We start from the raw sequence: 14,702 nt of genomic DNA on the forward strand, positions 1-14,702 counted from the left end.
CATTACAGGGCCAAGGAACAACCTTTCGAATATTTTTATAATTGCTACACATTCTACACTAAAATATGCGGCGTTTGGCTTTTTGAACATTAAAATCGTCCAATCCGTTCAGAAGTTATTGTGTTTTAATGATTCGCATGAAATTTACGTGAAGCATTTTTAGCCTCAAATTATATTTTCGGTAAGGAATTTTTTTCTCGAAAATGGTTAGGATTTCGAGGGTATGTCTATTGACCAAAAATGATTATAATTGGTCCTTGCAATCGGAAATAATTTTTCCAGAACAATTTGAAACTTTTCAATTTCGCCGAAAAATTTAGGCACCCCCTTGTCGATTTTCCTTAAAAATTCGTTTTTGATTTTTAATAATTTCGCTTGACGTCCTACAGAAAAGTTGTTTAATACTTTTGTGTAGGTACCTATGGGCTCTACTTCAGAAGAAAGTTTCATTGAAATATAGTCACTATTATAGAAGTTATGGCTGTTTGAAAATTGGACCATTTTTATGGGGTTTTTCTAACATTACAGGGCCAAGGAACAACTTTTCGAATATTTTTATAATTGCTACATATTCTACACTAAAATATGCGGCGTTTAGCTTTTTGAACATTAAAATCGTCCAATCCGTTCAGAAGTTATTGTGTTTTAAAGATTCGCATGAAATTTACGTGAAGCATTTTTAGCCTCAAATTATATTTTCGGTAAAGAATTTTTTTCTCGAAAATGGTTAGGATTTCGAGGGTATGTCTATTGACCAAAAATGATTATAATTGGTCCTTGCAATTAAAAATAATTTTTTTAGAACGATTTGAAATTTTTTAATTTTGTCGACAAATTTCACACCTTCTCGAATTTTTTTCTCAAAACTGGGTAGGATTTCGGGGGTATAGCTATTCATAAAAAATAATTATAATCGATCCTTGCAATCGGAAATAATTTTTTTAGAACGATTTGAAAAATTTTTTTTCTAATATATTGGAAAAAGAAAGCCGAGAAATTTCACCACCTACCCGAATTTTTTTCTCGAAGGAGGATAGGATTTCGGGGATATGTGTATTCATCAAAAATGATTGCAATTAACCCCCGCAACCGAAAATAATTTTTCCAGAACGATTTCAAATTTTTTAATTTAATTGTTAATAACTTTTTAACGAAGCCTCCATCAACAAATTGATATTCTTGATTTTCGTCTTATTTTGGCCTCGAGAATCCCCTGCTAAAATTTTTCCCAGGGGTAGCTGAACACCCTGTATATTTATTTCGATGCTTAATTCTCTTACTTGTACACAGGAAATAATTCTAGCTAGAATAAAAAATCCTATGTATTTAGATACAAATTTTCATTTCTCAAATCACTTTAATATCGAAGATTCGATTAGTTTGCAAAAAGATTTCCCTGAATCGTCGTTCACGGTGAATTTGACCCCTCCAACGGAAGGTTGAGGGTATTTTTATCGCGACAAGGGAACTATCAGACTGAGCGAGGGGGCTCGTATTAGTGGAAAGCCTTTCAACGCGGGAAACTTCTGTCATAGGGTTTTCGCAGTACGTTAACCATTGAAACGCCCACGCTCCAACGTAACGCATCGTAAGCGTAACGTAATGCACAAGCTCAAAGCTGACGACGTCAGTTATTTGCAATCCATTCGGCGAAGGGGGCCTCCGTAGTAAGTTCTTAATTTAGCACGCGGTCATGAGCCCCGAATTCTGGGCCAATAATGTCACGGCTTTCTCCCTGTGCCGCCATATCTAGTGAAAATCCTACCAAAAATTCGCACCAACGACCGATTCGACAGGTCATCAAACACAGAATTAAATTCATTCTAGTCAAATCCATTCAAAACTTACGACACTTTAAAGATTTGCATGAAAGGCAAACATTTATGGTCAGGCATTATAATTTCGGTAAGCAATTTTTTTCTCGAAACTGGGTAGAATTTCGACGGTATGTCTGTTCACCAAAAATGATTGTAATTTACCCCTGCAACTAAAAATAATTTTTTCAGAATGATTTAAAATTTTTTAATTTGATCGATTTTTACAGAATTTTTTTTCTCGAAAGTGTGTAGGAATTCGAGGGTATGTCTATCCACCAAAAATAATTGTAATTGGTCTCCTCAACCAATAATAATTTTTTTAGAATGATTTGAAATTTTTTAATTTTGTGGAAAAATTTAAGCACCTATCGATTTTCCTTGGAAATTAGTTTTTCATTTTTGATATATTTGTTTAACGCTGTACGGAAATATTGTTTAGTACTTTTTTGTAGGTACCCATGAGCTCTACTTCTTCCCAAAATTTCATTGAAATATATTCACTATTGTGAGAGTTATGGCTATTTGAAAATTGGGTAATTTTTAGGGGGTTTTTCTCATTTTTCGGGATCAAGAATCAACTTTTCGAATATTTTTATAATTGCTACATATTCTACGCTAAAATACGCGGCGTTTGGCTTTTTGAACATTAAAATCGTCCAATCCATTCAAAACTTACGACATTTTAAAGATTTGCATGAAATTTCAGGGAAACATTTATGGTCAGGCATTATAATTTCGGTAAGCAATTTTTTTCTCGAAACTGGATAGAATTTCGATGGTATGTCTATTCATAAAAAATGATTGTAATTTACCCTTGAAACTAAAAATAATTTTTTCAGAATGATTTAAAATTTTTTAATTTGATCGATTTTTACAGAATTTTTTTTCTCGAAAGTGTGTAGGAATTCGAGGGTATGTCTATCCACCAAAAATAATTGTAATTGGTCCCCTCAACCAATAATAATTTTTTTATAAAGGTTTGAAATTTTTTTTTTTCGTTGAAAAATTTAAGCACCTATCGATTTTCCTTGGAAATTAGTTTTTCATTTTTGATATATTTGTTTAACGCTGTACGGAAATATTGTTTAGTACTTTTTTGTAGGTAACCATGAGCTCTACTTCTCCCCAAAATGTCATTGAAATATATTCACTATTGTAGGAGTTAAGCCTGTTTGAAAATTGGACCATTTTTATGACGATTTTCTCATTTTTCGGGGTCAAAAATCAAATTTTTGAATATTGTCAGAATTTCTACATATTCTCCACTAAAATACGCGTTGTTTGCTTTTTTGAAAATGGAAATCCTTCAATCCGTTCAGAAGTTATGACATTTTAAAGATTTTCACGAAATGTCAGGGAATCATTTAGGGTCAGGCATTATAGTTTCGGTAAGGAATTTTTTTCTCGAAAATGAGCACGATTTCGGGGGTACGTCTGTTCACCAAAAATGATCGTAATCGATCCCCGCAATCAAAAATAATTTTTTCAGAATGATTTGAAATTTTTTAATTTAATTTCTTAATAACTTTTTAACGAAGCTTCAATCAAGAAATTGATATTTTTGATTTTCGTTTCATTTTATTAAAATTTTCCCCCAAGGATGACCGAACACCCTAAAAATAAACTGTTACACCTTCTATTAATTAGATTTACCTTATAATTACTAGTAACTAATCCTACTAGATATACTGAAAAATTGGATCGTCGATTTTTTGATAAAACTAGCAGTTTGTGTTCCCATATACATTACAATGATCGAATAACTTATTTTCGATCCCCAAACGAAAACACAAAACATTGAAATACTATTCCTACAATTAAAGAAAGAATATCTCCCAATTCTGACAACATAAATCCGCCCAACGTATTAAAAATTGAGAAATATATGCATTACAAGTTTTGCATCCATATTCCATAAGACGCAAAAACCACAAGGATCAAGATCTGCTAAATGCAGATAATATTGCACAAGGTATTCGTAACTCTAATACGCCGGTTGGATTCGACTTCTCCGTGCATTTTGCATTTCGTAACAGGAAATGAGATACAGACATGATTGGCAAAAAACTAGAAATTATCAGCAAAAACTTCTGCTACGCCAGCATTTCAGTTTTCAGTCCATCGTTTAGCTTCGTTCAATTACGTTAATTAAAGAAAGCACCAACGAAAGCGAACCTTTCTCTTCGATATCGAGCGCAACATGCAGACTTTTATCGCGTTAAACGCGGCATGGAAATCGGGGAATTTGCACAATATCTGTGTACGGAAGTTCAAGTTATCTAAGCGTTGATGAATCAATAAACGTCATTCGCGGAATTAGTCATTTTAAATCGTTTCCATCGCCCGAGTATATATTATGTTAACGTTTCGCCACAAATATCGCTAATTGCGCAAACGAACTGCGAAACAAATAAAAGAAAAAAAAAAAAAAAGAAACGCGAACAAATGGTTACTGAAAATGACGCTTAGTCACGCGTGAAATCAACCCGTGTTAACAAATTGAAACAGATGGCAGTTTCATTTTACTACTTTATCTGCAGTGTCGCGTAGTCAATTATAATTTACTTTGTTCCTCGAAACATTGTAGCTTTTAACGTTAAACTCTAGTTTATTCGCGTCGAAAACAGTCTGACAAATATACAGGGTGTTCGATCTGAGAGAAATTTTAATAGAGAATTCTAGAGGTAAAAATAAGACGAAAATCAAGAATACCAATTTGTTGATGGAGGCTTCGTTGAAAAGTTATTAACAATTAAACTCAAATATTTCAAATCGTTCTGGAAAAATTATTTTCGCTTGCAGGGGTTAATTACAATCATTTTTGGTCATTACAAATACCCTCGAAATTTTATTTACTTTCAAGAAAAAAATTCAGGAAGTTGGACAAATTTTTCGACAAAATTAAAAATTTTTAAATTACTCTACAAAAATTATTTTTAGTTTCAGGGGTCAATTGCAATCACTTTTGATGAATAGACATATCCCCGAAATCCTACGCATTTTCGAGAAAAAAATTCAGGAAGGGGGACAAATTTTTGGACAAAATTAAAAATTTTTAAATTACTCAAAAAAAATTATTTTTAGTTTCAGGGGTCAATTGCAATCACTTTTGATGAATAGACATATCCCCGAAATCCTACGCATTTTCGAGAAAAAAATTCAGGAAGGGGGACAAATTTTTGGACAAAATTAAAAATTTTTCAATTACTCCAAAAAAATTATTTTTAGTTTCAGGGGTCAATTGCAATCACTTTTGATGAATAGACATATTCCCGAAATCCTACGCATTTTCGAGAAAAAAATTCAGGAAGTTCGACAAATTTTTCGACAAAATAAAAAATTTTTAAATTACTCTAAAAAAATTATTTTTAGTTTCAGGGGTCAATTGCAATCATTTTTGGTCAATAGACATACCCTCGAAATCCTAACTATTTTCGAGAAAAAAATTCCTAATCGAAAATATAATTTATAGCCAGAAATGTTGCCCGAAAATTTCATGCGAATCTTTAAAATGTCATAACTTCTGAACAAATTGGACGATTTTAATGTTTAAAAAAGCAAACTACGCGTATTTTGGTGGAGAATAAGTACAAATTCCAAAAATATCCAAAAAGTTGGTTCTTGACCCCGAAAAATAAAAAAAACCCCATAAAAATGGTCCAATTTTCAAACGACCATAACTTCTACAATAGTGAATAAATTTTAATAAAACTTTTTTCCAAAGTAGAACTCATGGGCGCCTACAAAAAAGTATTAGACAACTTTTCTGTAGGGCGTCAAACAAAATTACTAAAAATGAAAAACGAATTTCTAAGAAAAATCGACAAGGGGTTGCCTAAATTTTTCGACAAAATTGAAAAATTTCAAATCGTTTTAAAAAAATTATTTTTAGTTTCAGGGGTTAATTACAATCATTTTTGGTCAATAGACATACCCTCGAAATCCTAACTATTTTCGAGAAAAAAATTCCTAATCGAAAATATAATTTATAGCCAGAAATGTTGCCCCGAAAATTTCATGCGAATCTTTAAAATGTCATAACTTCTGAACAAATTGGACGATTTTAACGTTTAAAAAAGCAAACTACGCGTATTTTGGTGGAGAATAAGTACAAGTTCCAAAAATATCCAAAAAGTTGGTTCTTGACCCCGAAAAATAAAAAAAACCCCATAAAAATGGTCCAATTTTCAAACGACCATAACTCCTACAATAGTGAATAAATTTTAATAAAACTTTTTTCCAAAGTAGAACTCATGGGCGCCTACAAAAAAGGATTAGACAACTTTTCTGTAGGGCGTCAAACAAAATTACTAAAAATGAAAAACGAATTTCTAAGTAAAATCAACCAGGCGGTAGCTGCCTAAATTTTTCGACAAAATTGAAAAATTTCAAATCGTTTTAAAAAGATTATTTTTAGTTGCAGGGGTTAATTACAATCATTTTTGATCAATAGACATACCCTCGAAATCCTAACTATTTTCGAGAAAAAAATTCCTAATCGAAAATATAATTTATAGCCAGAAATGTTGCCCCGAAAATTTCATGCGAATCTTTAAAATGTCATAACTTCTGAACAAATTGGACGATTTTAACGTTTAAAAAAGCAAACTACGCGTATTTTGGTGAAGTATAAGTACAAATTCCAAAAATATCCGAAAAGTTGGTCCTTGACCCCGTAATGTTAGAAAAACCCCATAAAAATGGTCCAATTTTCATCCAATTTTCAAACAGTCATAACTCCTACAATAGTGAATATATTTCAATGAAACTTTTTTCTGAAGTAGAGCTCATAGGTATCTACAGAAAAGTATTAGACAACTTTTCTGTAGGGCGTCAAACAAAATTACTAAAAATGAAAAACTAATTTCTAAGAAAAATCAACAGGAGGTAGCTGCCTAAATTTTTCGACAAAATTGAAAAATTTCAAATCGTTTAAAAAAAATTATTTTTAGTTTCAGGGGTTAATTACAATCATTTTTGGTCAATAGACCTACCCCCGAAATCCTACCCACTTTCTAGAAAAAAATTCAATACGAACTTTAAACGTTAATAACTTTTTAACGAAGCCTCCAACAACAAATTAGTTCTCTTAATTTTCGTCTTATTTTGGCCTCTAGAATCTCCCATTAAAATTTCTCCCAGGGGTGGCCGAACATCCTGTATATTGCAAAGTTTAACCTCGAGTCTGTAAAAGTTTCGTTTTTTCTATCCTTCGACCTAAATTTTTCTCTCGATTATTAGTTTTCTTATTGTTTTTACCCCTACATTATACACTTTCACTTGGTATTAACCGACGTATGCAAAGAACCTGCTGGTTTCCAGCAATATTCCACTCGTCGTTCTTTAATAGCCGTAATTTGCAGACAATAAATAATAGTTTACAGTTAAAAACAACTCGGATGGGCGTGGGTCATCGGTCGAGTACGGAATAATTTCTTACTCGCTGGGTACAAAGCGACTAACTTTCGCCAAAGAAACTTTCCTTCAGCCGTTAAATTATAATGCACCCAGTTCTTCTTTGCAAAGTTTTAATTTCCTTCTGAAGCAAATTACGCGACAACAATAAAAATTCCTGGCAGGTGAAACACGATAACAAATGTTAAGAATACGTTAATGAAATTGATTTGTTCTTCGTATAGTCAGAGAGGAACACGTGATTTTAAATTAACGACGAGCTGCGTTTGGGGGAAACTGGATTCTTTCAAACATGTGTTATTTGCCACTGTAATTGACTCAGTTAATTTGTCAACGCTTTGTCAACGCTGAGGTTTCTTTGACACGTTGTATATACATTTGAGCAGCATTAGATAAAACGTACAACCTTCGTTACAGCACAGGAAAATTAAAACTCATTGCGTAATCACGTATACGTAATACTCATACTCCGTGACGCTTTAAGTATTCAAATTAACCAGAATGTTGGACCGGCCTCGAGAAATTTCACGCGTCCTATCGATGTATCGCTAATCGACTGCTTTGTAACGAACGATTTTTACGCCGTAAAATTCACCGACGATTAAAACGAGAATAAAATAATAGCAAGCAATAAACCTTGAACGAAACGTGGTCGATACTTTTCAATTCATTAATCGTTGCGAAATAACTTTGACGTTTCGTTCGTTCAAAGTACGTTCGTGTACATTTTATTTTATTCTTTCATTTTGCTTCCGTTCCGTAAACTGACGTCAAACGTGTTTGAAAAAATTACATCCTTAAAATTCGTAAATAGAAGATAGTTCTGTTTGGCATTTATCGACGATTAGAGAAATTTAAATTAAAATTCAGATAATAGATTGTTTGATCAGCGAGGGGGGCAAGGTCGAAGCTTTCGAGTTATTAGATATTAAATATATCGCTAATATTTTAACTGTAATTCTTATACAGAGTGGGTGTAATTAACGGTACAATTGCAAATAACGTGATTCGAAACGTGATCAAGTGCACATTATACGAGTCTCTCTCAATCAAAGGGATCTACGAAATCTTGAGTCTTGATCGACTTAAAATTTTTGAAAGTGTTTATATTATTTAAAATTTCTCCATCTTCCTGAATTTTTTTCTCGAAAGTGGTTAGAAATTCGGGGGTATGTCTACTCACCAAAAATTATTATAATAGACCATTCTAGCTAAACATAATTTTTCCAGAACGATTTGAAAATTTTTTTTGTCGAAAAATTTCAGCAGCTACCACCTGTCGATTTTTCTTAAAAATCCGTTTTTCATTTTTAGTAATTTTGTTTGACGCCTTACAAAAAAGTTATCCAATACTTTTTTGTAGGTGCTTATAAGCACTACTTCAGAAAAAAGTTTCAATGAAATATACTCACTATTGTAAGAGTTATGACTGTTTGGAAATTGTACCATTTTTATGAGGTTATTCTCATTTTTCGGGGTCAAGAATCAACATTTCGAATATATTTGTAATTTCTACATATTCTCTAGCAAAATACGCGTAGTTTGCTTTTTTAAACGTTAAAATCGTCCAATTTGTTCAGAAGTTATGACATTTTAAAGATTCGCATGAAATTTCAGGGTAACTTTTCTGGTGAGATATTACATTTCCAGTAAAGAATTTTTTTCTCGAAAGTGCTTAGGATTTCGGGGGTATGTGTAATGACCGAAAATGATTGTAATCGACCCCTGAAACTAAAAATAATTTTTTTGGAACGATTTGAAATTTTTTAATTTTGTCGAAAAATTTGTCCTTCTTCTTGAATTTTTTTCTCGGAAATGCGTAGGATTTCGGGGATATGTCTATTCATCAAAAATGATTGCAATTGACCCCCGAAACTAAATATAATTTTTTTAAAACGATTTGAAATTTTTTAATTTTTTCGAAAAATTTCACACCTTCTAGAATTTTTTTCTCGAAAGTATATAGGATTTCGAGGATATGTCTATTCACCAAAAATGCTTGTAATTGACCCCTGTAACTAAATATAATTTTTTCAGAACGATTTGACAAAATTTTTTGTCACCGAAAAATTTAGGCACCTACCCCCTGTCGATTTTTCTTTAAAATTCGTTTTTTATTTTTAACAAATTTGTTTGACTCTGTACGCCAATTCTTTTTAATACTTTTTTGTAGGTACCCATGAGCTCTACATCAGAAAAAAGTTTCATTGAAATATATTCACTATTGCAAGAGTTATGGCTATTTGAAAATTGGACCATTTTTATAGGATTTTTTTCATTTTGCGGGGTGAAGGATCAACTTTTTGGATATTTTTGCAATTTCTACATATTCTGCATCAAAATACGCGTCGTTTGCATTTTTGAAACCTAAAATCCTTCAATCCGTTCAGAAGTTATGACATTTTAAAGATTCGCATGAAATTTTCGACCAACGTTTCTAGGCATAAATTATATTTTCAGTAATGAATTTTTTTCTCGAAAGCACTTAGGATTTCGGGGGTATGTGTAATGACCGAAAATGATTGTAATCGACTTCTCAATCTAAAAATAATTTTTTTAGAACGATTTGAAATTTTTTAATTTTGTCGAAAAATTTGTCCCCCTTCCTGAATTTTTTTCTCGGAAATGCGTAGGATTTCGTGGATATATCTAATCACCAAAAATGATTGTAATCGACCCCCAAAACTAAAAATAATTTTTTTAGAACGATTTGAAATTTTTTAATTTTGTCGAAAAATTTGTCCCCCTTCCTGAATTTTTTTCTCGGAAATGCGTAGGATTTCGTGGATATATCTAATCACCAAAAATGATTGTAATCGACCCCCAAAACTAAAAATAATTTTTTTAGAACGATTTGAAATTTTTTAATTTTGTCGAAAAATTTGTCCCCCTTCCTGAATTTTTATCTCGAAACTGAGTAGGATTTCAGGGGTATGTGTATTCACCAAAAATCATTATAATTGAGCCCCGCAACCAAAAATAATTTTTCCAGAATGATTTGAAATTTTTTAATAACTTTTTAACGAAGCCTCAGCCAAGAAATTGATTTTCTTCATTTGTGTCTTATTGTGGCCCCTAGAATCCCCCATTAAAATTTTTTCAAACCTAAGAAATCTTGGAAATCTTGAGTCTTGGTCGTCTTGAAATTCTTCAAAGTCTTTACATCACCTATACTAACTTTAAATATTTAATTAAAAATCTATCTCACATTATTAAGACTCCATTTCTACTAAAAATTATAAGTTATGTCTGGGTTAGATCTAAGTTACATTAACTTTGAATATTCAAAGTTAACCAACTCCATTTCTATTAGAAATTATAGATTTTCATATTTTTATACAAAATAAACACGTGTATAACGTCTATTAAAAGTATGTATATTACCAATGTTAACCTTAAATATTTATTTACAAATGAGACTCTTAGAGATCACAGGTTTGAACATATTTTTTACACGTTTGAATTTTGACGGTCACGTGTGTTCCAGGAGGTCCATCGCGTAAGAGGGCGAATCAAAATGGTAACTATGGGAATTTGAAACTTCCCTCGTGTCGGTTTAAATATTTAATTAAAAATCTATCTCACATTATTAAGACTCCATTTCTACTAAAAATTATAAGTTATGTCTGGGTTAGATCTAAGTTACATTAACTTTGAATATTCAATTACAAATTTATTCCATATTATCGCCAACTCCATTTCTATTAGAAATTATAGATTTTCATATTTTTATACAAAATAAACACGTGTATAACGTCCATTAAAAGTATGTATATTACCAATGTTAACCTTAAATATTTATTTACAAATGAGACTCTTAGAGATCACAGGTTTGAACATATTTTTTACACGATTGAATTTTTACGGTCACGTGTGTTCCAGGAGGTCCATCGCGTAAGAGGGCGAATCAAAATGGTAACTATGGGAATTTGAAACTTCCCTCGTGTCGGTTTAAATATTTAATTAAAAATCTATCTCACATTATTAAGACTCCATTTCTACTAAAAATTATAAGTTATGTCTGGGTTAGATCTAAGTTACATTAACTTTGAATATTCAATTACAAATTTATCTCATATTATCGCCAACTCCATTTCTATTAGAAATTATAGATTTTCATATTTTTATACAAAATAAACACGTGTATAACGTCTATTAAAAGTATGTATATTACCAATGTTAACCTTAAATATTTATTTACAAATGAGACTCTTAGAGATCACAGGTTTGAACATATTTTTTACACGATTGAATTTTTACGGTCACGTGTGTTCCAGGAGGTCCATCGCGTAAGAGGACGAATCAAAATGGTAACTATGGGAATTTGAAACTTCCCTCGTGTCGGTTTAAATATTTAATTAAAAATCTATCTCACATTATTAAGACTCCATTTCTACTAAAAATTATAAGTTATGTCTGGGTTAGATCTAAGTTACATTAACTTTGAATATTCAAAGTTAACCAACTCCATTTCTATTAGAAATTATAGATTTTCATATTTTTATACAAAATAAACACGTGTATAACGTCTATTAAAAGTATATATATTACCAATGTTAACCTTAAATATTTATTTACAAATGAGACTCTTAGAGATCACAGGTTTGAACATATTTTTTACACGATTGAATTTTGACGGTCACGTGTGTTCCAGGAGGTCCATCGCGTAAGAGGACGAATCAAAATGGTAACTATGGGAATTTGAAACTTCCCTCGTGTCGGGTAGAAAATCCGCGGGCAGTCGGACCAAAACGACACGCAGCAAAGCGAAGGTAATCATATACACCGTCTCGAGTGTCGCGCTCTCGCGCATGCAAACACATTGTCGCGGAAAGACATTCCAGCAACACGTCCTAGATTCATACCATTATCCGGGCGTCGTTCCAACTCACCTCTGCAAGGAGTGTCAGGAGCAGAAGAAGAGTGGCGCAAAACCTGGATATCGGCCGCGGTGAATCGATAGCCTCGCTCTTCATCCTTAACGAAATCATCAAACGAACGTTGCAAAACAAAATCCTATCCTCCTTGGACGCTTCTCCTTGGCTCATCCGTCACCCTTTCTCCTCTTTTATGGCCTACTTTTTTACGCTGACTGATTCACCGAACCTCACCGTATCATGCGCACCGCCGGCAAACACTTTCGGTCACTAAGAATGCGCGCGAGGTACGCTGCTGCTTGTCTCTCGATCGATCGACGACACTGGGACTCCCTCCGCGTGCCTCGTATCACGAGAAATCACGTATCCCACCCTGGACACCTCGCAACAACACCTGTTCGACCGATTTGCAGGTACCGCGGTGTCGATAATAGCAGTGGCCAGCGCGACGGAACCGAGGAAGAACATCGGTTGCCATATCAGTCGCTCCTCCTTTTCCCTCCTTTTCCCTCTTTTCCTACTTTGCTATACTCCAAGGAATGTTACAAACGGCGCACGTGTTCCCACAGACACGTTCTTCGACGATATCATCTCGAGTCTCTCGTTTCCACGGGATTACGTGGTCTCATTTCGTCTCAACCGCCCGGGGGTCCCTCCTTCCGTCATGACTACGAGATCCGCGTCTAGTGGAATGTCAAAACGCACGTCGACGGGCCGACGCGTTGGATCGCTGACAAGATCACGGGCAACTCCATCGATCGATAACGAAACGCGATGCAAAATAGTTTTATGCTCGAATGCGCGGATGCCACCCTTCAGCGCACATTTCATTCACCTGTTCCTTTCTTCTTTCCTCTATAGATCCGGAATGTAACGTGATAATACTATTACTCGACGCGACGCGAATTCAAAGTCCCCCGTTCGCCGAATCAATTCTGACTATCGGCACGAAAGGTGCAACGCACTTTCTCACTATTCCGGAGACTTGTAGGCACTCTTGTCCCCGTTGGTACCAAAGCACATCCGTTATCGTCGGAACACCAAGAACACACCGCTGGTATTACGTGGTCCCCGAGTGACAGCGACGAACAAGGATACGCGCGAGCCCGGATCCTGGCCACGAAAGCAAAACACGAGAGGCTAGGTAGGATCAACGACGGTAAATACGAGGTTTGGTCCGACGAGAGGTAGACTTGGTCAACTGGCGCGCTTTCATGACGCCTCTCCCGATGCAGGCACGGCCAACGGGACCTCGGCTGCTCTCTCGGCGATCCGACTCGTGGCTTGCCGAACCAGCAGCAGCTAAATCGCTTGCCTTGCCTCGTCCCTAGCCTCTCGCGCGGTTGCTCAGGCTAACCTGACTGCATTTCCATTCCATTCGCCTCTCTCTCTCTCTCTCTCTCTTCATCTTCGGAACCCCGGCCGGATACCCGGCGCAGCCGCCACTACCTCCAACTTCCCCACCTTTCCTACCGTCGACCAGCAACTCCCACCACTTTTCGCATTCCCTGCTCCCGAACCTCCGCCATTTCCTCGGCTAGAGTCCACCTAATGCACGGATAGAGTCATCGGGACATACGTACGTGCACGTACACACCAGTAACGTACCTTGCCGGCTGAATTCAAGGCACTGTCTCAGTTTGATGACTCGTTCATCGCCGTTCCAGTGTCTCTGTTTACCTACAATCAGGGGGGAAACCAGTGAGTGCAATGGAATCTGTGAAACGTAAGGAAACGTACAGTCTCAAGCACCTCTGAACTCTGAACCCTTTCGACGTTTGTGTCTTCTTCGTACCCCACAAGATTCAAGTCGTTATTCGATAAAATATCCAAGTGGTAATTCATGTGTAAATTAAGTTAATACACTAACGTCCATTCAAGTACTCTGAAAGTATTCTTAATTCTCCTTTTATCGTATTGTATCTTCAAAAGGAATCAGAGGGAATAACGGAACGCATCTGAACTTTTACTATAATATCCTGTCTTGTACAATCATTTTTGCATTAATGGTTTCCTAGCACGAGACGAACGTCATCGTTAGCGTGCTCCCCCAACTCGGGGCGGCCATTTTGTGACGTCGTTCGAGCCATGCGCAGAAACGGTGCGCGCGTGTCTTGTAAAGCACGGTGACAGCCACGCCACCTCTTTTTCTTCGCGCTGCGCTACGTACTTTTGCCCTCCCGCTCTTCCCGAAGTGAGAGTTGCTAGTTAACGTCGTACGCACGCAATCTGTTGAAGCATATTCTCGCACTTGTATCAATAGAACCCTGTTCGTTTCTTCTTTTCCGCCGCCATCGTCCCCCACTACGAACCGGCGTTTGCCCTCTTCCCCTGAATCCTTCGACAAGAAACTTTACTACCTGTCCCCTCGCACACAATACGAGCATCGACGGTGAATCACGAAAATATTTGAACGCCAAGATGATATTCTTGACCTTTGTTGATTACGAAAGAAACGAACTAAAACTTGCTCTGTTCGAATAGAAAGTTTGTACACGATTATATCCTGGGCGATAAAAATGTTTTATTAAATTGGAAAGTATTTAAGAGAGCATGAAGGAAAATAAATAAAACACATTCATTGTAAATTAAA

At 35.1% G+C, this 14,702-nt stretch overlaps 1 protein-coding gene across 4 annotated transcripts in view; it reads right to left on the reverse strand.

Moving 5' to 3' along the window:
* The window catches only part of Ptp10d (Protein tyrosine phosphatase 10D), a 54,555-nt gene extending 41,011 nt beyond the window's left edge, over window positions 1-13,544 (reverse strand). Inside the window, exon 1 of one of the 4 annotated variants that reach the window (XM_076780638.1) lies at window positions 12,125-13,541. In XM_076780638.1, the coding sequence (XP_076636753.1) occupies window positions 12,125-12,280 (156 nt within the window). In that variant the 5' untranslated portion in view covers window positions 12,281-13,541. Of the gene's footprint in view, window positions 1-12,124 lie in introns of all 4 variants that reach the window. The other 3 variants (XM_076780636.1, XM_076780637.1, XM_076780639.1) reach the window with 3 other exon arrangements.
* Between the last annotated feature and the right edge of the window lie 1,158 nt (window positions 13,545-14,702).

Source organism: Colletes latitarsis, chromosome 13, assembly GCF_051014445.1.
Source record: "Colletes latitarsis isolate SP2378_abdomen chromosome 13, iyColLati1, whole genome shotgun sequence".
In the NCBI taxonomy this organism is placed as follows: Eukaryota; Metazoa; Arthropoda; class Insecta; order Hymenoptera; family Colletidae; genus Colletes; species Colletes latitarsis.